The following is a 27,529-nucleotide window of genomic DNA, read 5'->3' as shown; positions in this document are numbered from 1 at the left end:
CGTGGCTTTCCCCCCTAAATCTCTCCGCTAGGTGGCGCCCTTTCACCGTGCAAAAATAACTTTGCTTAACAACTTGACCGCGCTGACGTCACCTTAGTCTGGAGCGTCAATGCCACTTCCACGCCGCTATTGGTCTGAAAATCACATGACATGGAGCTCCAAGAATCCATAATTATGTTGCTGATATTTTTGGCTCCAAAAAGTTGTCAGTGTCCTACTGTCCTTATTCTCCCCGAGAAAAACCGTTACCACAGGAACGCAAAAGACACCAACAATACCAACAATAAAAAATAATGTCATGCCAGGATAACATTGCTGCCGGTCATTTCCTGATGGATTCTTTGATGGGAGGATCATCTTCTTCCTATAGAGGCGAGGGCTTCTCCGGCAGCAACCCAGGAATGTACATCCACTCGGCTGCATCTGAGTATGGATGCTCAATGATGAGACATTTTGGAGTAGTTGGATCGCCCCTTCCCAAAAAAGACGAGGTTCCTCCGAGTAGCCACCCTCTCGGCTCCTACCAAGATGCGCTTTACCTGTCATCCCAACTGGGCACTTGGACCTCTGTTTCTAAAACTAACAGTGACGAGCAACCTGTTGCCCAGTCCAGTTTACAACCGTGTTCGTTTCCAATCGACAACGTCAAAAAGGAGGCGTTCTGTTGTCTGTATCAGGGTGACAGTAGCAGCAGGGCTAATACGGACAATACAGAGTCGGCTACTTACATTCGGCTTGGGAACAATAGCAGCAGCCAGACGGACCAAACCGCTGTCTCGGAGGTGTCCGAATGTTATGGAGGAGTAAGACGGGTATACCCAGGAGAGAGCAGGGGACAGCGAGAGGAGCAGTTCGGGACAGGGTTTGCGTCTTTGGCCCCGGTGACGACATCTGTTGAATCACCAAGAGAATCAACCGTTAACAAATCTACGCAGGAGAAAGTTAGCGAGGAAACAGGCATCGAAGAGGAAGAACAGCGAAAGCGCAAGAAAGAAGAGAGTGCAAAGACTGACAGTTGTTCTGATAACTCTGACGAATTGAAAGGTAATCCAGAAAGCTCCCACCCCCCACTCTCTCTCTCCTTCTCTCCTTCTCTCTCTCTCACGCACACGCACGCGCGCACACAGTGCAATGTACTTACAATCCTGCAATAAAGCCTCTGCTAGAGAGCATACTAAAATATCCTCTGCATGCATGTCATTCAGTGTTTGCATTCAGTGTTTGTTTATATTGTTGGTTTGCTACAGTATATCTAGGCTATGTATATATCGGAGACATTCTGAACAGGCATTTCACGGTCTGGTTTTAGCAGGGGTTACTGTGGCGATGGCACTTATCACCTTTCTATTTAATGTGCGAAGGTGAGTTGGGCAGTTATCATTGAAATTAACAAGATCACACACTCATAACGCGCGTGCACCGTAAAACAGATAGACCAGACAGACACACACACACACACGCCTCAATTTCCATAATTACTGTTTTTGGTAAAACAGTGTAGGCCTGCGATTTACTTTTTAGACTGAAATAACATTCATAAAGATGGAGAGGTAATACTACTTTCCTTACATGAGATCTTTGATTGAGAAAAAGCTTAAACGGCATTTAAATTATTATGGTGGATAGATAGCGTATACAAAGAAACACAAATGGTGAATATATATATATTGTTAACGAATGTTCAATGTATTATTATAATAATTATTATGATTATACAACTAACATTCAACAAAACAACCATTAAAATGCAACCATCATTATAGTCCCCATAACATTCCAGTTGAAATTTGACTATGCTGCTACACTGCTTAAAAAAATATCAATTGTTTGTTTTCTCAAAAGTGTCGACTACATATTTTCCGGTACCGCTATTTGTAGGCTAAATGCGCCACACATCGGGTTATTTTAACCGCTACAATGTAGCCTTCCTTTTGGTATTATGGACTATTCATTAACCCTATATAATTCCCTTTGCGTCGTCTTTTAGGAGCGAAATAAGACCGTTGATGATCCAGAGATGCCCTTCTTATATTCTCCTCTTTTGTTTGAATTCATTTCATCAATCGTTTAAAAAGGTTGGGCATTTAATAGGCAATCGGAGAGTTGGTCTAACAAACATGTTATCCATGTACCCTGAAATATGGAATATGCGTAATTAATTATTAAACTATTTCCAATCTAATTTGCGTGTCCATATAGCCTCAAACCACATAAAGGCTTTATGGTGTCTGGGCTCTTATAGTTCCCCTATAGCCTCAAACCGCATAAAGGCTTTATGGTGTCTGGGCTCTTATAGTTCCCCTATAGCCTCAAACCACATAAAGGCTATATGGTGTCTGGGCTCTTATAGTTCCCCTATAGACTCAAACCACATAAAGGCTATATGGTGTCTGGGCTTGTATAGTTCCCCTATAGCCTCAAACCACATAAAGGCTATATGGTGTCTGGGCTTGTATAGTTCCCCTATAGCCTCAAACCACATAAAGGCTATATGGTGTCTGGGCTTTTATAGTTCCCCTATAGCCTCAAACCACATAAAGGCTACATGGTGTCTGGGCTTGTATAGTTCCCCTATAGCCTCAAACCACATAAAGGCTACATGGTGTCTGGGCTTGTATAGTTCCCCTATAGCCTCAAACCACATAAAGGCTATATGGTGTCTGGGCTTGTATATTGTCTGTAGGCCTATAGCACATAAAGGCTACATGGTGTCTGGGCTTGTATATTGTCTGTAGGCCTATAGCACATGAAGGCTACATGGTGTCTGGGCTTGTATATTGTCTGTAGGCCTATAGCACATGAAGGCTACATGGTGTCTGGGCTTGTATATTGTCTGTGGGCCTATAGCACATAAAGGCTACATGGTATCTGGGCTTGTATATTGTCTGTAGGCCTATAGCACATAAAGGCTACATGGTGTCTGGGCTTGTATATTGTCTGTAGGCCTATAGCACATAAAGGCTACATGGTGTCTGGGCTTGTATATTGTCTGTAGGCCTATAGCACATAAAGGCTACATGGTGTCTGGGCTTGTATATTGTCTGTAGGCCTATAGCACAGGGACAGACACTGTAGAATCCCGTCAAAATAAATAGGCCTAAATTATGTTTCAATTTAAACTATTTGTATTTTCGTTCCAAGCGTTCCAAGAAAGTAAAAAAATAGGTATTTATTAAACCCGTGTATTTAAAGAGCGTGGACATTTGATTCAAGCTCAAGAACTTGAATGTGCGTTTGAGATAAAGACTGGCAGAGACCGTCCAGACATCGCGGTGCGGCAGTGCAGACCTGACGCAGACCAATTGGAATGCAGTATTTCTGATATAGTCTGTCTTGAACATGGAAGTAGACCTTCAGTAGGCCTATGCTCACCTTTTCCATGTTTTTATGTCTACAGATGATTTTACATTGGAAAATGCTCCAGGAAACTGGTTAAAAGCCAAAACTGGACGGAAGAAGAGATGCCCGTACACGAAGCATCAGACGCTCGAGCTGGAAAAGGAGTTCTTGTTTAACATGTATCTGTCTCGCGAGCGCCGTCTGGAGATCAGTAAGAGTATCGATCTGACCGATAGACAGGTAAAGATCTGGTTCCAGAACCGAAGGATGAAGCTCAAGAAACTCAATAGTGAAAGTCGGGGTCGGGATCATCTTATGGCGGCCTACAACTTCACCTGAAATTATATTATCTATAAAACCCTTCCATTTACACACACACACACACACACACACACACACACACACACACACACACACACACACACACACACACACACACACACACACACACACACACACACACACACACACACACACACACACACACACACACACACACACACACACACACACACACACACACACACACACACACACACACACACACACACACACACACACACACACACAGTATTCCGTCATACAATGACAATATTTCAACGATACCCAAGAGTACACGACTTTATGAAGGAAGGACTTCAAGCACTTGAGTTTGCCTTTCAACACATGAACATTAAATAGAGGTGCCGTTTCCATTGTTATGTAAAGCAAACATATAAGTGAAGGCCTGTAGTAATGAACACCAACACTCAAGCAGCTTAGAACTGCTGGAATGAAAAAAAACTTTGTTTTGTTTGTTGTCGAGCAATGTCCTCTTACTCCCGAGCTTCATCGTGTTTGCCTTTAGTTTTCTGCTGCTATATGTCATAGGCTATTCTTGCACTGGACTTTTTGCATCCACATTGTTGCTCGTGTCATATTTGTCCCATTGATTATTCCCATGGAAAATATAGTTTGTCCTTCCCCTTATTATCAATTTGGCACTATGTTAATTAAGAGAGAGAGAGAGAAAGAGAGGGAATGAGAGAGAGGCTGTGGATAAGAGAAATTGGGAAGATCATGGCCGTTTTAATAGAAGAGAGAGAGACCATTACGTTGATTTAATTATTATCCAGGTGAGCACAGTAAGTCAAGGTCATAAAATTCTAACGTCAGAATCGTCTCGTGGTAGAAGCGCACAGCTAGGGGTGGATTTTATGATCTGCAAATATAATGTGCTATCTGGCTGCTGCAGTTAAGATGCATCGTTTAAAGGTGTGTGGAGGAGAGGAGGGACAGGCTACTCTACACATAGGAGAGGGTCTGCTATGCCTACTGGATAGAACGAATGCGCTCGGGGGGTTCCCTTTGCTATGGAGGCAAGCTGCAGCCTTCTATTGTGGATACTGCATCTCAGCAAGAAAGGAAACAGATGGATGATTATCAACAACAATTACAACGACAATAAGGACAGCATGGATAAATGAGGACCACGACGACAGAGGGTGTGTGAGGAAATGCAAGGTAGGACACAAATATATATTTATTCTGCTGTTATTTTGAGATTAGTATGTCTGCCTATGTCTGCCGGTTGCTCAGCCAACGGCGCTTGGTTGACAGTTCTTGTTATTGCTGCTACTGGTCTTGTCTTTTATGTCTACATGATTGCCATTTCTGGAGACGTTAGAACAGTTTAGGATATATTCTGATGTTCTTCAGCATTTTGTCTAACGAGCTTTCCCTTTTGTTGGTTCGGCCTTTTTACACACCATGTATTATTCTTATATTAATAGTTTACACGATAAGCCTATTTAGGATAGCATGAGAGAGGCAAGAATATCATTCGGGTAATAGATATGTTATTGTAGACATACAATAAAATCCTTACTTGGCTTTGAATATTTTTGCTGTTTATTTCGTTTCCCTTCCGGTTGGAACACCACGTCTCGCGCAGCTGAAGCGTGGTTTAGGTAGTTTCATGTTGTTGGGATTCGCTTCCTGGCTCCGCAACAAGAAACTGCCTTGATTACGTCAGTTCGTCTTCATCAAGGGCGACACTTTCCTTTAAATGACACCCTAGGCTCTGACTGAAATCATCACAAATGGCATTGTAAATGAACTGGAGCTTTAATAGCCGGGACGGACACTTTTTCTTCCCGGCTCTCATGTTTGTGGCGGGCTGTAAAAAGTACTCCAGCTTCTCAGATGGAGAATGAGTTGTAAACGACATGGGGTAGACGTTAGACCGCTATTGTTGCCTTATCATTTTGTTCCTGGTTTTTGGTTAGGTTTCCCCTGATTTTGGTTTAGGTTGGGTTTTGGTTTCTAGACCATGAAATGATGGGAATGTCCTTTACAGGCTTAGCTTGGTCGGCCACCATCTAAAGATCACATGGCTATTAGGCCAGCCAAAGTGTGTAAAATATTATTGATCTTAAAGCTGGAAACAATGTATGTTGTATTCATGTGGGCTCTTTGATCTTCTTCTGAATACAAGTTTTCGTTGGTACACATAGTACAGTATTTTTCTGATTGTATTACTGTGTGTGTGTTTGGGTTAACAGAATGGACCTTTGAATATCTCGTAGGTTTTGCTGACCTGTAACGCATTTGCCACCTGTTTAAATCAAGGGGAAATGACTCCATCGTCATAATATGTTTACCATTACTTTTTTTATGGTATTTAACTAGGCAACTCAGTTATGAACAAATTCTTATTTGCAATGATGGCCTATGAACGGTGGGTTAACTGCTTTGTTCAGGGGCAGAAGGAATGATTTTTACCTTGTCAGCTCGGGGATTCGATCTAGCCAACCTTTCGGTTACTAGTACAACGCTCTAACCACTAGGTTACCTGCCGCCAACTTTCCTCAACTTTCTCAAAAGACAAAACATGTTCTGATTCAAGAAACTTGGTCATAGACTGGATTTAGACTATAATGCGTCCAGAGGAAGAAGTCGTGAATTTAAAAAATCGAATTATTTACAAAATGTTCATTCAATAGAAAGGAATTGGGTAGATTAGCCTATAGATGAAATACGCTGGGTATATTACATAATATTTATTTATGTTTTATGTCCTGTTCCTATTTCATTTGTGGGCTAATTGTGTTTCGCAATTGTTATGTTATTATTCTTTATGAATTATTCATGTAGTTAACTAGGTTATGTCAAGTTATCCGCATTGGAATGTTGGGCCATATAGGTTGATTTAATTTAATTTAATTTAATTTGAAATGTTTGTGGTAATAATTTAACTGATTTCATTCGCATGACCCAAATGACAAGACGTGGCCGAGAAACATGTGTTATCCATTTTATTTGGAATATCATCTGTGTGTTGTATTCATAATACACAACAAAATGATTTAATGTTGAAATTATTTCATGTTTAGCCAATAACTTTTTTACATGGCACAGTCAACGTCCCCTCTTTGGGAGAGCATGTGTTTATATTTTCTTTCGCGATTTTGTCTTGTTGTTTTCTCAACCCCCCATCATCACAGCAGACTAGCAGGGACCGTCTGGAATCCAAAGTCATTTTCATTCAGTTTAGTGAATAGGCGTCTCCCCCTGGAATGCATCACTGACAAAGAGTTTACACCACTCCAAATAGCACCCACAGGAAACACACAGTGCTTACACACTGATATGTGCCTAATTCGCGCTAGTGTACAATTACGCACTAACGCACAATTACGCACAGCCATTACGCACGTATGTAGCAACTTTTTAAAATAAAGGTTCTCGTTACATGAATAATACTTTTGCCTCTTTTGTCCACAAGTTATTACTTCTCAAATTAATAGCAATTTCAATAGAAAATAGCATGCTGTCAGCAACTGCACAGTGGCATTTGATTAACTAATTTAAAATCCTAAAACAGGTGGAGCACGGAAGAAGAAAATAAGGGAATAGCTAGGCTAATGGAGGTATTTATTACATGTCTTTACAGTCCACTAGGCCTGTATCTCTGTCTGTGAGCGGCTAGGGAAGTACTAGTTGTTAACTATTAATAAAGGCTAACTCATTGTCACAACCATCCGTGTGTCTGGGTATGTGTAGGCCTAATGCTGGCTGATGGAAGGCTGGATCGTGTGAGAGCAGCTAGCACTGATTGTTGTGTGATGGCAAAACAAAATGTGTGCATGATTACTGCTATCTGAATAGGCATAACCAGAGGTATCTCGTACCGGATTCAAGCATTTGCGGAGGAGGGCCTATATTCTGGAACGAAATGGTGCATCACAGTGGCAAGTAGCCTAGTAACCTTTGTGTGTGTGTGTGTGTGTGTGTGTGTGTGTGTGTGTGTGTGTGTGTGTGTGTGTGTGTGTGTGTGTGTGTGTGTGTGTGTGTGTGTGTGTGTGTGTGTGTGTGTGTGTGTGTGTGTGTGTGTGTGTGTGTGTGTGTGTGTGTCCATGCGTTGTTAATTTTATGAATTGTCGAATATTATCAGAGTTATGAGGAGATAATACACTATGCAGACACTATAGGCAATACTTTTCATAATTTCATAATTAGTAAACATAATTTTAAAAAGGCGCCATAATGTTTTTTAAAGTCACCGAAAATCCGTTCTTTCTATGTCATACGTTTCTGTTATCTTTCAGTCTTCTGTGATGTATTTAAAGTGTAATGTTGGAATGCAAACTAAAAATGGAATACTATATCTGACATGGTACAGGTGTCTTCTTTTTTAAAGACCATAAACATGTGTGTGAGGTGTATACTTGTTTCAAAGTAGATTTGTTGAAGATTGCCAAGAAACACTCTGTGACCCTGATATAGCCCACTGCAGTAAAACGTTCAATTAGGCCTATGCCTATACTGTGTAAAATGTTCAAATGCAACATGGATCATTCAAAAAAAACGTCATTTAACTACATGCAGTGCAAGCATTTTGATTACATCAGAATTGGTTTAAATATTGTTAATACTGTTTAGCAGTTTGTAAAATATACAATTAATGACCATTACAACGATGATTGCATTCAACCATTTATTTAATTAATATCAAATTCTTATTTACAATGAGGAACAGAGGGTTTGTCTTGTCCAGGGGCAGAATGACAGATGTTTACCTTGTCAGCTCAGGGATTCGATCCAGCTACCTTTCTGGCCCAACGCTCTAACCACTAGGCTACCTGCCGCCCCACCTGCATAACTTTGGGCAGTAAAAATAAGCTATCTTCACCTCAGTAACCAGCTATCTCTCTTCAGAATGTGCTAGTTTGGTATCAAATCACATTTTATTGGTCCATACACATATTTAGCAGATGTTGTTGCAGGTGTAGGGAAATGCTTGTGTTTCTAGCTCCAACAGTGCAGTATATCTACTAATTCACAACAATACACAAAGATCTAAAAGTAAAATAATGGCATTAAGAAATATATAAATATTAGGATGAGCAATGTCATTCGGGTATGGAGTAAAGACCCTTAAAGTTCAAATGCAGTCGTTTTTACCTCATTATACAATGATTTCTGGGTAGCAATTTACTTCCTTAATGTGATTGTTTTCAATTCAAATGGTCAAAAATAAACAAAAATAGCTTCTTAACAATTTCTCAAGCAAGAATTTTGCTAGGACTGTCTAGGAGTGGTCTTTAGTGGGGAGAGGAAAACTTATAATGTCCTCTTATTGGCAGGGAGGTTTGGAACTATCTTTCTTATTGGTCTTTTAACTCATTTATGCATGGTGATGTCACCATAGAAGGCCAAAACTCCATCCCACCAAAAAAAGACTGAAATTCCAGATGATCTTTTCAAACAGCTCTTACACTAAAAGGCCATGGGCATCATTTTCAAAATGTCACAGTATTATTCCAACCTCATAGTGTGGAAATATATGTAAAATACATGGAAATCACGTTTTTGAGTGCACTGGGCCTTTAAACTTTCATTCTGATTTTATCTTTTGTGATCTGACACGGGAAGGAGCACTTGGCTGTTCTACTAGTGGTCTGGGTTTATTATTAATTAACCAATTCAATTAAGTGACGTGTTATAACGCTTTATAACCATTTAGTCATGAAGGGCGTCATGAAAAGGAAAACCTAATGGCAGATTTTGTAGCATCTAAAGATGATTGTGCTATTTGAAGTATTTGGGGTAACTCATAGACCTACCTCATCCTTAATTTCCCTAAATTAGCTGTTGCCTTGAATTGAATTTATTTGGGTAAAAAACATATACAACATAATGTACAATGTGGACCCAGAGGATAGCACTTAAAATGATGAATTACAACACTTGTTTTCCAAAGTGGCCTTAACCATATACTTACTGTATGTGAATGTTTTTGGACGGTATTACGTTTCTGTTATTTATCAGAATAACAATATGTTCCCTGAATAGTTTCCAAATAGACACCTTGGTGATTCCGCATACATGTTTGAGGGTACGAGTTCAACATGCTAATTCTGAACTGTATAGACCTACTCATTTGTCAATTCAAATGAGCTTTGACAATACAACAACATGTCCCTTGTTCAAAAATATGTATCATATAGGCTATGAAAACAAGTATTTACTTGAGGTTCCTTCACGTAGTAATGCACGTGAATTAACTGATGACTGTAATACGATATTTTCACAATTAATTCAGAAAAATCTTAATTGGTTATGCGACATAGATGCAGGGTTCAGCTCAAAACTAGAATTTACTAATGGAAAAATGTGGAATCAAATTCTAGTTAGCCAGTATACTATCCTCCTGATTTGAATATTATTTTAGCTCCACACATTTGCCATCATAGTTTCCAACAATGACGTTGATCCATATAATGTTACATAAGACGTTTAAAAATTCCCAAATGATTTAGGAGTAGGTCTATATCTAATCATATTTCAAATCAAAAAGGGTTCTATGGATTCTGATGATTTTTTATTTAAACATATTAGTGCGTAAAGTAGGCCTACTAACAAAGCGGAAAGGGACTTTGTTTTTACTGTTTCCCTTCGTATTTATTGGAAATTATATCACCAACTTAAGGTCGTTATTATGTAGGCTAGCTAGTAGGCCTATGTATCGTAAACAGTAGCCTTATGTTTTGGTTATTGATTGACTGAAACATGCATGCGCAAAAAAATATGTATTTCTTATAAGCGTCTCTTGTAGCATTTCTGAACGAAGAGTTGGGAATCCGACTGCTAACAATATATTGCAGTCTGACCCCTGCACTGAGACGACAGCACCTTTGGACACTACTGTTGTCTACGGTGACAGTCGGCACCTTTTCATCTCCTGCAGCCCTCGCCCTAACTAATTCACCATATTTGGATATGAATTCCAATGCCATTGCGCTAAACAAATGTCAAACCACAAGTTGACAGTCAGAGTAAATACATTATTTCAAAGCATTTCCTAATATTGAATGTCCAAGATACATGTACAACATTAGTGGCATTTGATAGAATAATATTGTTAGGGATGATAAAGTAGGCTATGGAGAAAATACAAAATATTTGGCAATTTAGTTAGGCTCTTTTGATTTAACCAGAACATACGAGAAATAAAAAGGATCATGGTGACGTGCGAAAGAGCGCATTTGGTTCGCACAGCAAATGGATTGCTCTAGCGTATCATATTATATTATGAAATGTACTTCAAGTGAATGAATGAACAGTAATTCTATACTAGGCTTTCCAATCAGGGGTTGCATTATGGCTTAGTTTATTCTATCAGTAGGCCTACATATAGCATCATAACAACAGCTGTCACGACACAGGCAACGCGCTAATAGGCTAATAGCCTGAAGTTATCAGACAATTCAAAATATGGTCAACAACAGAAAAGGAAATAAGCCTAGTATCCACAAAATATTATGAAAACCAGGATACATACATTGGATATTTTATTTTATTATCAATAATCATTAGGACAATAAATACATTCAAACATAAATAACAAGAAAGCAAAGTAATGACAAAAATAAGGGAATAACCATGCTCAAATTAGTATTTGTCTCCTGATATAATTACATTTGTCCTGTGAATGTTCCATTCAATAGGCAATTCCAAGATTAATATTGGTAGATTAATTTCATATGTGGCAAACAATACTGAACAAGACTCAAACTGCTCTGTGTCTTAGATATACGTGCAGATAGTCTACTGGCTCTATGGGTATCTACCAGCATGCTAGCAGATACCCATAGACTTCCAGTCATTGCGCTAACGCTAGTTAGCATTGGATTGTGAAACTACCTCTTAAACTTCCTTCATACTGGACACAGAGACATAGAAGTGGTAATCACGAGTTCATCCGACTCTGGGGAAGTATATAAAGGTCCTCATTGCCAAAATCCCCAAGTATCCCTTTAAATAAATGAATGTAATTTATACTAATAAAATGATCCATTAAGTCACCAAACAATAGCCCTTTTCCAAGAATGTATGAGGAAGATCTGTTTAGTCAAAACGTGTTGCAAAATGCCGACCAGCTGTAATTTAACTGATCTGATCTTAACCACATATAAATATTTATATTAGTAGATATTATTGTGAATAGTTCATTAGTTTCGTTAGTACCGGCTGCCTTTTATGCGGAAGATTATAGAGCGTGCATTACGCATTGGTTTGAAATACAGTATGACAGATAAATGTATTTTAGACTTTTGTTAATGAAAGATTACCTTGGCTATAATAGATACGCTATATTTAGTATTTCATGGTGTTGATATCATGGGTAACCCCTAGGGTTCAAATAGGCTTGTGCTCTCACTGAGCCTGAATGTTAACCGTGTATGAGAAAATACTCAGCGTTAGTGAGCTCAAGGTTTATGCTTTTTCATTTGAGCAAAATACTTTCTATTTGCCTGTCTTGATATTTAGTCGCATCGTATTGATAAGAATATATGGATTACTCGTCACAATATTTAAAACACAAGTTATAACACAACCTAAAAATTACATTGCCTAACTTTGCAAGTCGCCTTCTTCACCACCATCCATAATACCGTAAGACCATACTGTACTACACAAACACCTGCTATAGGTTACATAATTATTAGGTGTTCATATTTCATGGTTGAATTTGAACCAAACCGCCATGAAAGAGAAATACACTTCAAAATCTAAGGATGCTGTACAGCATATACATGTTTTCATTACAGGAAGTTCAAATGATGCAGTAGTTAGTGAGATAATTAAATAATCACATTTTGAGATGTAAGTTTGCATACATTTATTCAGTTTAAAGCAAAAACGCATGACCCCCCTTGATCTTGTAGGTCACCAACGCAATGACTTCACACTAGCAGTTGTCAAATAAAAAAGAAGATACAGTCGAAGGGGCCATCATTATAGTCCCCTTGACGAATATAATAAAAATATACTATTCAAAAGTTACATTTGAGATAATAGGCTATATCTAGTTTGTCATTTTGGAGGCAACATTGTGCATTATTGTCTGTTATTCGTTTAGACTGCAAAAGCTCAAATGTAATATTTTGATTATTAAAGTATGTATCTTACCATAGCATGCATACAACGAATTGCAACATGTATCACCAATGTCAACCTTTATCCACTAACTACCCCACTATCCCTTAGAGTCAAGTCCGTCGTCGTTATCGCAGTTAATCTGAATCAAGCTTTTTTTTTTTTTATCGTTATCTTTAACTCTGCGTGGTTGGAAAATGACCCTTAATTAAGTAAGTATTTCACTGTTAGTCTACACCTGTTGTTTACGAAGCATGTGACAAATAAAATGTGATTTTGCATTTTATTTTTTATATATGCCTATACATGGCTGAGATGAGAAAATGCACATTCGGAATACACAAATGCACATTCGGAATATACAAATGCACATTCGGAATACACAAATGCACATTCGGAATACACAAATGCACATTTTGTTTTGTTAAGTATTACTGCACTGTTGGAGAAACATAAGCATTTCTCTGCACCTGCTAAGAAAATACTGGACAAATACAATTTGATTTGATTAATATGTTTATCTAGAGTATTAGAGTATTCGTAGACTTCTTCTCTAGGCATATATGACAACACAAAGGCTTATTCTCGGATCATAGTCTCACAAAACAAGAAAGTGTATTCCTCTTGTTGCAAGCCTTCATCTCTAGCCTGATTATTCCTTGAACCAATATCTCATCTCCCCTGCAGCACAAAAATCCCTCAGTCCCTGTCGTTGCTGTCTGTCCTCACTGTTCCAGTGTTGGTTTTATGTTAAGCTAGGAACTCGACTGTAGTTTTATTAACGACACGTTTATGAACAATCAGATGGTCCTCGTAAACATTTATTGAAGGACATAAAAACATGCATTGCCACTTGTCGAATATAGCCGCTGTAGTTGGCCAACTTTCAAGCATCGTAGTAGTAACTCTGTCCTCTATCTATCCAAACATCATTTGGGGCGGGGGGATATCCCAATTCTGCTTCTTTGTTGTCTGTGCAAACTTTTCTCTTGTATATACATTTTGGTGCAATGGTAGTAGGATAGAATGTACAATATTATCTATGCAGGCTGCTCATAAAATAAAATCACGTAAACTATATTTTATCCAAATTAAAAGATAAATACGTTTATACAATGATAAACGCAGCATAATTCAAAGCCTAATGTGTTAGAGAGTGAGTTTTATGATCCATTTTACTACTGAACTAAGTCTATTCGCGCATAAAACTGGACTACGGAGACATTAGACAGAGATTGATTACATCAGCAAATAGTGCCTACGATTTCATACCTAGCCAACCCCAGCCTGTTTGACGACTAGTTTCACATATTATACTCATTTTTGCTGCTATTTGATCAACGTCAGAACATAATACTGTTGAATTTACCTCTTATGCATCCAGGGAAAAACATCTGAATATGATTTTATAATCCATGTCTAGTGCAATGCTATGCCAGGATAACTCGCGCATTGATCCACAGTGCAATTTTTTGGGGGGTAAATATAATCACGTGTTGCTTCGGCAGCCAATAGCAGCCGGGGAAGCTTTGAGAAATAATTACCTGCCTTGATTGTTCTATGGGTAGATAAAAAAGTACACATACGCTCCAAAAAATAATCGGATGCATGTAAAATAGAGGGGCAGCATCGACATGTCGGCCACGGTTCCCTTAAGTAATTATTATGTAGATTCCTTGATAAATCACGAAAGCGAGGATGTTATTGCGGCTCGATTCTCGGGTTCTGGTTCGCACCCTACCGGCCCTCGTCCGACGTCCCTCGTATCGGAGCGTGGTGACTATCCCTCCTGCAGCTTTGCCTCTAAACCATCCGTTTTCACTACATCCTGGACCCCTGTTCACTCCCAGCCCTCAGTGGTCTACCATCCATACAGCCATCAACCTCATCTAGGAACGGACTCAAGGTATGTGCGGTCATGGCTGGAGCCGATCTCGGGGGCAATGTCCTTTCCAGGCTACCCTGCCAACGCCAGACACTATGGGCTGAAGCCCGACGCCTTCCAGGAGCATCGAGCCAGTGACTGCCTCGCCTCCAACGGACGCACCTACACGGATTATATATATTGCACCACCGCTGACATCCGAGAAAAGACCCAACCAAACATCCCTTCTCCCGAGACCGAGCCTTTGGCTTTCGGGAAGCATAAAGACGAGAAACCAGAATTAGACCCGAGTAAGTTCGAGCCCCTTGTTCAAAACCGGGAATGTGAGTAGTTAGGAAGAGATTCTGTCTGTGTTCATTTAATTTGGTTTAGAGCTAGACCATAGCGTCTCTCTGTCACAATTTCATCCCCCTTTCTTTCCTCGACTGAATCTACTCGGCTAGGGGGGCTACCTTGAGGGACTGTAAAGAGACAAACGCTAGTTGGATTGGGCTATAAAACGACGAGCGGGTTATAAAATAGGGGACTACTCGAAAAACCTATGGACGTTGTAAATTTGAGGGACTCTGCAACATGCCCGCATCTCAGCAAATCTGTTTTAGATGATAAATACTTTTTGCCCGAGAATTGGGACTGTCAATATTAATAATCATTACTAACCATGTTGTATGGCCACTATGGTTTACGATGCTAGTAGACTATGCCACTATATCCCCCATAGTCTACTAGTGAATAAACTACAATTATATTTTAAAGAGATATTATGTTGCTATGTCAAGTATATCCAGTAAAACTGGATCCTCCCTAGAAAAACACCAAAGAGAAACCCTGATAAGGAACTACAGTAGCATGGCAACACATGAACACGCGGTGTAGCGTAAGTCTATGTTGTCTGTTGTCATCCGACATAATCTTTTTCCATTCCAAACCAAATGTCGATATAACTCCAACAGTTGAGGAATGTTTACAACATATTCGAGGGACTTTCACTGGATATAAGGCTTGAAATACAGGCCGTTTTTATGGGCCTATAAAGCGAATAGGCATTGAGTATTTTACGACGGCATTTCTCAGAAGTCCAAGCCAAGGAAAAGCTGGAAGAGCAACACTAAATGTTCTAACGTTAAAAGATACATTTGACGTTTGTTTCCTACAGCATTATATTCACTCATACATTTGAGATACCACCACTACCTCTGAGATCTAGCATAGCTTTTGGAGACCCAAAAGTACAAGGCCTTATCATGCGTCATAGCTTCAAGTTTGATATTATTGCTGACTGATAATGTGTTATCTGTTTTTATGTGTTGATTTTCAGATAACCCAGTTGCAAACTGGATTCACGCGCGTTCAACAAGGAAGAAGCGGTGCCCTTATTCAAAATACCAGACTCTCGAACTTGAAAAGGAGTTTTTGTTCAATATGTACCTAACCAGAGACCGTCGATACGAGGTGGCAAGAGTCCTCAACCTCACGGAGAGGCAGGTCAAAATCTGGTTCCAGAACCGGCGCATGAAGATGAAGAAAATGAACAAGGAAAAAACCGACCGCAACAAAGAACAATAATAAAGGAATGGTTACAACAACGACAAAGAACAATAATAAAGGAATGGTTACAACAACGACAAAGAACAATAATAAAGGAATGGTTACAACAACGACAAAGAACAATAACAAGAATCAGACACAGTAAAATAACCACTATTGCCATGGATAACAACAAAGATAAACCAAAATATATGATGCCCCCTTCTTAATGTTGGATGTTGTTTGTGTTTTTTTATTAACTCCACCCTCCATGTTTGATGCTAAATATTTTTTTTTCTCCACATGCACCTTTCCTTGTCTAGGTTTAAAATAGCCTTTAAGGGAAAGAAAACATTTGCACTTGTGAAGATACCTGTAGGCCTCTATGTTTATTTACATAAGGAACATTTGAAACATTAAACATATTTTGAACAAATGTATAACTGTCCCAAAGTATAAGGAATGGAACACTGGAATTATTTTAATTTCTACCCTCCATAATTTATGACGTCCGTGCGAATATTCCTGACGTGTTTGTTTCTTGTGAATGTCATGCAGGTGTTGTGGCCATATTCTGTACAGAAAGAGAACATCTGCCCTCTTAACAAATGTATGTCTGTCTTGTGTATATGTGGTAACGTATCCGTTCGGTGTACTTATTTGTGCGTTTCGTATTATTTCGATTGTATAGACAACACGTGCCGTGCCATTCATTATAGAGAGTGTAGATATAGACCTACTCAAATATAAAAATGATCATGAGGCTCTTGTGTTTTCTGTATTTTCAAGCAATCTCTTAACAAAACAGACGTAGATATGCATAGAATCTTACTACCCGTGCAAACCAATGTAAAACAAAATATTGCGACCTAGAGCACACATTTGAGGCGCTTCAAATAGACCAAGCCAGTAAATTAATGATGTCAACACAAATGCACACAAACCAGATTGCTGTTAACCTGGAAAGAAACAGCTCTAATATCTTAAATAGCCGCATTTCCCCGCAAGTGGAATATTGGAAGCAGATGGAACGTTTCCTAATCTTCTGTTAGCATTTCCAGGCTAGGCAGACTCTTAGGGCTACCACGCGCGCCCGTAAATGGGTGACTATTTCGAGTAGGCCAACACCACAATGATGTAACTAAATATGATTCAACGAAACATTTGTGTACTCCTTTTATATGGTGTTGTGACACAAAATTATATTTGAATGCATTAATATATGTTTACAAGTCCACTAGGTATGCACAAGGCCACCACAAGTATCCACAAACAACCACATTTAAACCACATTTAGGTCTAATTGTAAACATCAAAAACATATAAATCAACATTTAGTAGTCAAATGTTTTATAGAACATTAGATACCGTCATTTACACATAACTTGGAAAAAAAATATATAAATTTATTTCGTGATAAAAATGGCAGACAAACAACCCAAATGTGGTTGTCAACTTCATATGCAAATTTGACAAATAAACCTGTGTGTCATCACAGACCTATCATATCTGTGTCACTTGAAATACTTTTTCAAAGAAGGAATAAATACTAAGAGCTGCTGGTTAAGATACTATTATATTTTTAACCTTTAACAATTTGGCACATTTTCTAAATTGAATAAGGCCCTGTAACGTTACGTGTGTGTAAAACTAAGGGAAGAGTTTAGTGCCTTTAAGAATCGTTCGACTGGAATCCTGGATTAAAGCTATAACCTAAACCTTCTTTCAGTCAACTTGCTTATTTGAAAAATAAATATTTTTACCTCAACTAAATTACAATTAGAAACACATTTCGAGACATTGGACCTATTTGAAAGGTAACGAAATGAAAATCTTCTAACGTGAAAATAAATTCCCATGTCTGGCATTTGTTTACTGGGTCTAGGCCTAAATTGCCTTTTTGTGGTGTCGAACAATACGGACAGGATGCTGTCATTTCAAAGCCCAATCCAGTGCATTTCCGCACAGGACAAAAATGCTGCGTTTACAGCTCTGCTAGAACTCAGTTGCTTGTCTCAAATGCAGACGAACAAAGCAAACCCGACTAACTGGCTAGACGTCTGGGCTAAATTACTTTATGGTTTTAATGGTGGGACGGTGGGTGATGTTGGGCTCGTTCAAAGGGGTCTTGCTGCAGCTAGTTTGTCTGTTGGGCCCACCGCAAACATGCCGCTGCCTTTAAAACAAATGTTTTATTTAACCAGGCAAGTCAGTTAAGAACAAATTATTATTACTGCCTTGGGTTTACTGCCTTGTTCAGGAGCAGAACGACCGTTTTTTACCTTCGATCCAGCAACCTTTTAGTTACTGGCCCAACGCTCTAACTACTAGGTTACATTTGCTAAACTCTAAGGGCAGCTCCCTCTCTGAGAAGGTCAGATTAGACATAGGCTATCTGACCGCAAGAAGAAACCAACGTCAAAAGCAGCATATTCGCATTGGACAATGTACATGTATCTATAGTGGTTAGCAGACAACCCATAGGATAGTATCATGAAAATAAACACATATCCTGAGTCTACTGAAATAAAAGCAGACGCTAAACGTAGGAAGCCTACTAATATAGTTTATTTGACGGATCGTGAAATACATATTCAACACATGTGTTATGTCGTCTACTGCATTTTTCCCCTCGTGTAATATATGTGGGTTTGATAAAACCATGCATGGTGCAGTTGAATGTTGGTGATCGACCTTAACACTAGATGACGCTGTTGACCGACTCTTTGGGCCTGTACCGCTAGTGCCTCCGTGCTGTGGATTTGGTGCAAAAACAGGGAGAAGGCAAGGCGTATGTCTGTAGGTCTACTGATGAAAGAAATGCTGCTTCGGTCGTTCATCACATTTTTAAGAAAAAATGTTGTGATATAATTGACTTTCTCACTTGTAGGACTGGGTACAGGAGACATAGATTATGCCTGTCGAACCTTTCATGCGCTTGTGTTGTGTGTATAGCCTAATAATTGTAGGCTATTTCTAGGATAGGTCTATTTTGCATTTGTACATTCCTTTACCCAAATGTCCCATTTCCACATTTTATGACCTTTACATTAGTAGAACATTAGCCTAGTATTTGTTAACACAGTAAAGCTGTTTTGTATACATGTTATGGATTCATTATTCATGATTGTAAACTGTTAACAACTGCTAGCAAATTGATTAGGTTGATTCTGTATATGTGCACCAACATTGATGCTCAATTATCATTTGGACTAACATTTGAAAACATCACACTTTTCAAGTTAAGCGCAATTTAAATCACTTCTTTGTTTCTTCTTTTACGCCAGTGGTGTGGCCTAGTTTTCCTGTGGAGAGGCGTGGACCGTGCACCAGAAACTTGTAATAGTCACCATATATATACTTAATAGAATAAGACACATTTCCATATCAAACCACTTTAAGGAGAAAACATTTTCAAACAAGTCAAATGAATGCACCAATTTGTAAGTCGCTCTGGATAAGAGCGTCTGCTAAATGACTTAAATGTAAAATGTAAATGAACAAATGAAGAAAGTATGTATTTCAATGTATTGACAAATAACACTAAAGGATTCAAAAATAAATGACCCTAATACAAATGTTAACATGAATACTAGATCCTAATAATAATATTATAATACTAGAATAATAATAATTGTAATGATAATGTTATTATTAGCAATTATAGGCCTACATCAGAACTAGTATTATAATAGTAGCCTAGTATAGTGAGGTTTTTATAGTTATTCTCTGTGTTTTTGTTATTGAAATATGTCTATAACAGCAGCTCAAATTTCCACGACGGTAAATTGCAACAAAGACCAGCAATCAGCATATTTATAGACTGTACGACAAGTCTATAAATTTTCTCTGTGCCTTTCCTATTTTACGATCATGTGTAAAAATCGTCAGTAACACCACAAAGCCCACATGAGCGCATTCAGGGAGAGACTTTGCTGCAACTACACTAGACACAACTGAAATAAATATTGTACCAGCAATATGTACGCAGAAATACCGAGACATCTAATGCAAGCGGCATATTTACTACATCTACTCAGGTTTAACAGGGTCAGTACAGTGAGTCGGGTATTCACAACAGGTCGTGTTTATATTTGAGCGTTACGGTGTTTCACCGCCTTCTGTAGTTTAAGTGCGCGAGAGACATGGGAAATCGCGTAGACCTATATATATCTCAAGTATGAACACGTAGCATGGGCTAATGTTGAGCAACAAGGGTTAGATATTTTTGTGGTTTTGAAGATTTTTTAAAGATCGTATTATTGTACGCCATTATCAGTAGACTTACGCATGTTGTAAATGCTAAGCCTGGTCTACTCGTTTTTAAAGTTATATAGGACTCTATGTTTAGTTTCACTGTCATAATAGCAGGCAGTATAGGGACCGCAAGCAGTGCTATTGTGTAAGCTAAGTATTTATGGTAGTCTAGGCTAACAGCATCCAATTTAAACCTTTGTTGATATAAGGAATGGCTCAGAAACAGTAAAACATGAGGATTTTATGAACAAAGCCTTTTTATTATATTCGTTAGGCTATACGTGTGTACTTCTATGTATCATGTAAGCATCATGTAAGGGTAATATGACCACAACGATATTTTGATTCGATAATTTTCACATCTTATGCATCAATTTGAACTCCTCTATCTAATAGAATGGTTAGGGCATGTTGCCTCTTAAGGGGTATGTAGCCTACCCGCTGACAGCTTGTAGAAAAATTAAGGGGGGGGTGATTGGTGTTGGGAGGGGAAATTGTGGTGGGGGTGGTTGGGTGGGAAGCAACAAAAAAGGAACGCTCGTGACTCTGTCCGCGGAGCAAGCCAGCTTGGACCTTAATGCATCCAAAGCACACACCATGAGCCGGATTTGAGGCTGAAAAATAGAAGATACCGGAGATAGTGAGAGAGACTCGAAGAGAAGAGTGTTGGAGCGCAAGAGAGCTGCCTGAGACTGTCTAAGGGGGCAGCGTTTCTCCATCTAGTTCCGGTTTGTCAGTCTGCGCTGTGTGCGACTGGGAACCTAAACAAAAGGCTGCCACAATCCAAAAGGGGATATTCTACAACGAAGAAACCTCGTCTGTGGTTTAATGCAAACTAAACAATGAGCTCATATTTTGTTAACCCTCTTTTCTCCAAATACAAAGGCTGTGAATCACTGGAGCCAACTTACTACGACTGCAGGTTCCCACAAAGCGTTGCCCGTAGCCACACGCTGGTCTACGGACCCGGGGCAGCTGCATCGGGCTTTCAACAGCCGTCCCATCATGTCCAGGATTTTTTCCACCATGGGACCACGGGGATCTCCAACCCTGCATACCAACAGAACCCCTGCGCACTGGCTTGCCATGGAGACGCAACGAAATTTTATGGATATGAAGCTCTTCCGAGACAACCGCTTTATGGTACCCAGCAAGAGCCAAGCCTCGCGCAATACCCAGACTGTAAATCGTCTAACGGCTCTAACCCGGGAGAAGGACAAGGCCATTTAAATCAGAACTCGTCTCCCACTCTTATGTTTCCTTGGATGAGACCCCACGGTTAGAATTATTTTGTGTTCTTTTTTTTATATAGCTATAAATGTGTGTGTGTGTGTGTGTGTGTGTGTGTGTGTGTGTGTGTGTGTGTGTGTGTGTGTGTGTGTGTGTGTGTGTGTGTGTGTGTGTGTGTGTGTGTGTGTGTGTGTGTGTGTGTGTGTGTGTGTGTGTGTGTGTGTGTGTGTGTGTGTGTGTGTGTGTGTGTGTGTGTGTGTGTGTGTGTGTGTGTGTGTGTGTGTGTGTGTGTGTGTGTGTGTGTGACCTCCGTGCGTAAAAACAAAATATGTAATAAGCGATGGAGGCTGTATCTATTTATTTGTTACATTTTTGTGCAACAAATATACATTTCACCCAAAGTAAGTGGATTAGGCCTATCTATAGCTCTCGCAAGTATACACAACATTAGCACTGTATTATGTAAAGTATAACATAAACTTATGACCTTCTTACAAACAACCAGGTTCTCATGTAATATAATTCCCAAATAATTCCCAAATTCCCAAACCAATGCTGGCTAACTTGACGATGGTTTTGGTGATAAAGATTGTGTTTTGCTTGAGAAAATCTGAAATGACAAAAAAAAAACAGAAATCCAGTTATAACAATGGTTATTTGAAGTACCAGAAGTACAACTAAGTGCATCCTAAATATAATAGAAACCTACTAACCAGAATGCCCTAAAAATGTTATGACCAATATGACCAAATTATTACAGTAACAATAAGTTACTTTAAAACAAATATGAGGTACTTTGTAATGCTTCTAACATGACTATCCTACGTTCATCCCGTTCACATTTCCTTACCCTAAACCAAGCTAATAGGCTAGTGGATGTTAAATAGTTAGAATGAAACCTTGTGGACTAGATCGTTTATATTGTTTTTAATGTGATACTAGATATATGTTTTTTTAGGCCTAAATATAGTTTCCTCCACAATCTGCAGAAGAACTTGTATCCATTGTGTGTGTGAGGTGTGTGATGTTTTGTTGTGTGTTGTGTGTGAGTGAGTGTGTGTGTGCGTGCGTACACAGTTACCTGTTACATCATTGAAAAAGTAAATGTTAGGTTGTACTTTCTAGCTCATGCACATTTCAATGGCTAAACCGACTCCAAATACAAACCATCATAGCTATTATTGTATGTCCTTTTATCTTATGCACGAAGATGATCGCATTTATTTAAGTAATCGCACTATGGGCCTCTACAGTATTTAATTGAGAGTTGTTTTTTCTTTCATCCTGAAATGTTAATGCCGCCATCAAAGTCATTCTTATTTACTAACCGTATTTACTATTTAATTTAAGCACCAGGGAGGCGAAATGGAAGACAAACCTACAGTCGCTACCAAACTCTGGAGCTGGAGAAGGAGTTTCTCTTCAATCCTTATCTTACACGAAAGCGGCGGATCGAGGTGTCCCATGCCCTGAGTCTCACAGAGAGGCAGGTCAAGATATGGTTTCAAAATCGACGAATGAAGTGGAAAAAAGAAAACAACAAAGACAAGTTTCCGGGACAGAGAGGAGAGGCGGATGCTGATGCCGAGCCTGAGGAGGAGGTCAACGAGGACGGTGACGGGGAAGAGGGGGAACAGAAAGAAGTGGAAGAGAAAAAGAATGTTGATCCCAAGGAGTGATTTTATGGTCATTTATGGTTTAATGGCAGAAAAAGAGGAAAAAGAGGTCCCATATAGTAGACGGGGAGAGGAGAGAAGAAGGCAGAGAGCGTCAACTTTATGGACACGGTTTTATGAGTCAACACGGGAAAGGGAAAAAAGATCTTACAGATATTGCTGGCATAATCATTTATCTATTTCTCCCTCATCACGATGCTTTAGAGATACAAATGAGTTATTTTGTCGTTTTGAACGTTTCCTTACAATATACATTTGCCAATATTACATCTGGGAAAGGTAATGGTAGCACATAGGTGATCTTTGTATGGGTTAACTTTAAACGCATGTTTAATTAACAGAGTAGGCTAGGCTACTTTTAGAATATGTTTTGTTTGGTTTATCTGACAAAAGCATAACCAAACAAATGCATATAGGAAGACAACGCAAGGTCCAACAAACCTTGGCCAATGCCAATCTAATCTTGTAAATACACAACACATTCACAATAGACATCTTTGCGAATATGTGATTTAAAATCGTAAGCAAAACGTAACTAAAAACAATGTTCAATGTCATGACAGCAGTGTGACTTCTGAGGGATATAACATTGATTAGCAGCAGGCTCATATGTAAAACACGTGTTTTAATTGTTTTTATTATACTTCATTGTCATTTGTGGTGAATGGCCAAGACAAGAATATGTGGTTCTTACTTCATATATAGTTTTGTTAGAATTACCAGGGACATGCAATCGTTTAAAATCCTTAAGACGCTACCTAAAAACAGGGACAATTGCAATAGAGATTTCTAAATAGAGATTTCAAATGATATTGTTTTTATAGTGTTATATCAACGTTATATGATTAAATTATATATCATTTGCCCAATATATACCTATGCTTGTTTAAGACAATTTGTGAGTCTTAGGAAGACACAGTTAGCTCAAAGCCAAGTCAACGATTTTGTCGTTCAGATTGTACCACGGCACTACCTACTAAAACAGAGCTTTGCCTTTTACTTCATTTTGTATTCAATAATAATGGCACTGCTATGTTTAGATGAAAATCTATATTTTCCCCAACAACTAAAACTGCCTATAGAAAACGCACATGACTGTGTGTGATAATAATACCTGCTACAATTGCAAGGGTTTTAAGGGGAATTAAGGGGTGTTCTTTTAATGTGCTGGTGATAATAGAGTAGTTTTCTTTGCACTGAATATAATCTTTATGTACGTCTTGTTATATTCTTGATGTTAATAGGCTCGTTTGCTGGTGTTTCCATGTGAACGACGGAATTGTGTGTCCCCGCCATTGTTTTTTTGACATAAAAAGATGAATAAACAAGATGGCTCACAATCGTACCTCTTCTTGGCTGTAAGAACTTGTTGACTGAATGACTAAATGGCTGAGCGAGCGTGTGCTAGATGACTGTTTCTCCTGTCTGCCCGCTACACAACACCGAGCGAGCGTGTGCTTGATGACTGTTTCTCCTGTCTGCCCGCTACACAACACCGAGCGAGCGTGTGCTAGATGACTGTTTCTCCTGTCTGCCCGCTACACAACACCGACCGTGTGCTAGATGACTGTTTCTCCTGTCTGCCCGTACACAACACCGAGCGTGTGCTAGATGACTGTTTCTCCTGTCTGCCCGCTACACAACACCGAGCGTGCGTGTGCTAGATGACTGTTTCTCCTGTCTGCCCGCTACACAACACCGAGCGTGCGTGTGCTAGATGACTGTTTCTCCTGTCTGCCCGCTACACAACACCGAGCGTGCGTGTGCTAGATGACTGTTTCTCCTGTCTGCCCGCTACACAACACCGAGCGTGCGTGTGCTAGATGACTGTTTCTCCTGTCTGCCCGCTACACAACACCGAGCGTGCGTGTGCTAGATGACTGTTTCTCCTGTCTGCCCGCTACACAACACCGAGCGAGCGATCCCTCATGTACACTGCAACGCAAAACTACATTACATGCTATTTGTTTTAAATTATGAACAGTAAAATATGTTGTACTGCTGCAAACTGTAAATTATGGTGCATTGTGGGGAAATGTTGTGTTCAGGAAATAATGGCTGTATTTTGAATATTACTGTAATCCCACCCCACATAATACCGTATTTTTGGGGCACCCACAACCTTTTGACCATTAGTGGGTGCATGGTAGTGCTGTTTCTGGCTCAATAGCATATTTTGAGACATGTATATTTATTACATGCGTATTTATTACGTATCTGAATGCTGATTGGCTGACAGCCGTGGTATATCAGACCATGTACCATAGGCATGACCATTTTTACTGCTCTAATTACACTGGTAACCAGTTTGTAATAGCAATAAGGCACCTTGGGGTTTGTGGTATATGGCCAATATAGCACAAAACACAAATAGGGCTGTATCCAGGCACTCCGTGTTGGGTCTTGCATAAGAGCAGCCCTTGGCCTTAGTATATTGGCCAGACACCACACCACCTTTGGCCATATTGCTTAAATATGCTGCAATGTTAGTAAACACGTTACCTAGCAGCCAACCTACTTGCACCAATCCCTCGCAATTACAGTAAAATAATGTGAAATACAAACTCCTCCCCTCAATTTCATTCATTCCGATTATGGTAGCCTTGACTTGTTTACAGTATAATGCGGTCAATTGTATTGCAGTATGTGTCGTTACACAGTACTTGCTTTGATACCATGTTTATATTACAGTAAGTGTAATATGAAATGCAGAATTTTACATGACACCGAGGTGCCTGTAAGCTACTGTCAAAATCACAGTAACCCCATTTACAGTGTAGGCTACAGAGCAGACAAGGGCTGCCCAATCCTCTTACTGGAGATCTACAGTCCTGTGTGTTTTCAATCCAACCCTAATTTAACACACCTGATTCTACTATTTAGCTGCTCAACAAGACCTTAACTATCAGAATCAGATATGCTAAATTAGGGTTGGACTGAAAACCTACAGGACAGTAGGACCTCCAGGAAGAGGGTTGGGCAGCCCTGGACCACTGTTGATTATTATTGTGCCAATACCCATTAGACTACACTATAAAAAAGTAACTGTCAAACTCATTAAAGAAATTGAGTAGTGGCTACTCAAACATCTCCAACTCAAATCATAAAAGTCGTACTAACTCAGATGTCAACTAGATTTCTTATCACTTAATGTTTTTGAGTACATTTAACAAATATTAGGTTATTGAGTAAGTATAACTTCATTTATATGTGTTCTGCTAATCTAAAGTGATTGAGATTTTACAAGTCATAATTGTTTCATATTTTAAAGTAAATCTAATGTTTATTAAATAAGTTGTTCTTGCTTGATTCTATTATGTTTTGCATCTGTACTTAAATTAATAAAGTAAGAGTCAAACACATTGATATTTGAGTAAAAAACACTTCTGTGTTGTGCTGATATAGATTTATTACGTATTTGCAAGTTGTGAATATACTAGTGCTACGTGGTTAATGTATATATGTTTTTCTTTATGATACTTTCACACAATGTTGTATGCATGTTTAAAGAAAGAAATGTATATTTCTAAAATAATATTAAGCATATGTTATGCTACAAGTTGTAATTGATTATGATGAATAGATATCAAATCTGTCAGGCAAATTGATGTTGAATAATGAGGCAAGTCATTCCCACCATCAACAAGGTGTGTACCACTCTTAATGATAGAGGCTAATGCAGCTTCCTGTAATGATTTTGTCCTCTCTTCAGTTACTGCTAGAGGAATGAGCACTGTGCTCAACAATGCCTGCTATAAAGTGGAATAAAATGACAAATGGTCAAATACATAAAACAATGTTAAACATTAAGACACGACCACTGAAAATGACTAATCAGAATTTTAAAGGAGAACCAAAACACTTCATTACTTAAGTATTGAACACTGAAATACTTTCAGTTCAGTGGAGGCTGCAGAGGGGAGAACGGGCTCATAATAATTGCTGAAATGGAGTAAATGGAATGGCATCAAACACATGGAAACCATGTTTGATGTATTTAATACCATTCCACTGATTCCGTTCCAGCCATTACTATGAGCCCGTTCTCCCCAATTAAGGTGCAACCAACCTCCTGTGATTGAGTTGGGTTACTCAAATGATTCTTGGCAACAGGTTTCCACAACAACGGAAAATTGTTAGCAAAACAAATGACTTTTTACAGTGGAGCTCTGATGCAATATTGCCACTTAAC

At 39.0% G+C, this 27,529-nt stretch overlaps 4 protein-coding genes across 6 annotated transcripts in view; all 4 read left to right on the top strand.

The window, feature by feature from the left end:
* The first annotated feature begins 217 nt into the window (after positions 1-217).
* Positions 218-3,742, top strand: LOC124023074 (homeobox protein Hox-C10a-like). Its single transcript, XM_046337650.1, has 2 exons — positions 218-1,044; positions 3,398-3,742. Exons 1-2 carry the CDS (start codon positions 294-296, stop codon positions 3,676-3,678), a joined length of 1,032 nt encoding a protein of 343 aa, XP_046193606.1. The 5' UTR covers positions 218-293; the 3' UTR covers positions 3,679-3,742.
* A 150-nt stretch (positions 3,743-3,892) lies between these two features.
* Positions 3,893-27,529, top strand: part of LOC124032252 (homeobox protein Hox-C5a-like) — a 97,890-nt gene continuing 74,253 nt past the window's right edge. The window contains exon 1 of one of the 2 annotated variants that reach the window (XR_006838243.1): positions 3,893-4,842. The gene's annotated coding sequence lies outside the window, so the exon portion shown is untranslated. The remainder of the gene's footprint in view (positions 4,843-27,529) is intronic. The other variant, XR_006838233.1, reaches the window with a different exon arrangement.
* LOC124032250 (homeobox protein Hox-C9-like) lies at positions 14,339-16,938 on the top strand. Its single transcript, XM_046344508.1, has 2 exons — positions 14,339-14,937; positions 15,966-16,938. Exons 1-2 carry the CDS (start codon positions 14,397-14,399, stop codon positions 16,211-16,213), a joined length of 789 nt encoding a protein of 262 aa, XP_046200464.1. The 5' UTR covers positions 14,339-14,396; the 3' UTR covers positions 16,214-16,938.
* Positions 20,998-24,832, top strand: LOC124032251 (homeobox protein Hox-C8a-like). Of its 2 annotated transcripts, none has more exons than XM_046344510.1 (2): positions 20,998-21,709; positions 23,018-24,832. In XM_046344510.1, the coding sequence occupies exons 1-2, from the start codon at positions 21,274-21,276 to the stop codon at positions 23,338-23,340; spliced, it is 759 nt and encodes a 252-aa protein (XP_046200466.1). In that variant the 5' UTR covers positions 20,998-21,273; the 3' UTR covers positions 23,341-24,832. The 2 variants fall into 2 exon arrangements, with proteins under 2 accessions (XP_046200466.1, XP_046200465.1); XM_046344509.1 differs by having other exon boundaries at positions 23,012-24,832.

Source organism: Oncorhynchus gorbuscha, linkage group LG03, assembly GCF_021184085.1.
Source record: "Oncorhynchus gorbuscha isolate QuinsamMale2020 ecotype Even-year linkage group LG03, OgorEven_v1.0, whole genome shotgun sequence".
Classification (NCBI taxonomy): Eukaryota; Metazoa; Chordata; class Actinopteri; order Salmoniformes; family Salmonidae; genus Oncorhynchus; species Oncorhynchus gorbuscha.
Note: the sequence above shows the minus strand (reverse complement) of the source record. Positions and strands in the feature narration are given on the sequence as shown.

What these genes read in the sequence shown, in the direction of transcription:
- LOC124032251 (XM_046344509.1), top strand. Translation starts at nt 21,274, where the DNA reads ATGAGCTCATATTTTGTTAACCCTCTTTTCTCCAAATACAAAGGCTGT. An exon ending in TCCTTGGATGAGACCCCACG is followed by an intron (nt 21,710 to 23,011) that starts GTTAGAATTATT and finishes ATTTAATTTAAG; the next exon opens with CACCAGGGAGGCGAAATGGA.
- LOC124032250 (XM_046344508.1), top strand. Translation starts at nt 14,397, where the DNA reads ATGTCGGCCACGGTTCCCTTAAGTAATTATTATGTAGATTCCTTGATA. An exon ending in GAAACCAGAATTAGACCCGA is followed by an intron (nt 14,938 to 15,965) that starts GTAAGTTCGAGC and finishes GTTGATTTTCAG; the next exon opens with ATAACCCAGTTGCAAACTGG.
- LOC124023074 (XM_046337650.1), top strand. Translation starts at nt 294, where the DNA reads ATGTCATGCCAGGATAACATTGCTGCCGGTCATTTCCTGATGGATTCT. An exon ending in TAACTCTGACGAATTGAAAG is followed by an intron (nt 1,045 to 3,397) that starts GTAATCCAGAAA and finishes TTATGTCTACAG; the next exon opens with ATGATTTTACATTGGAAAAT.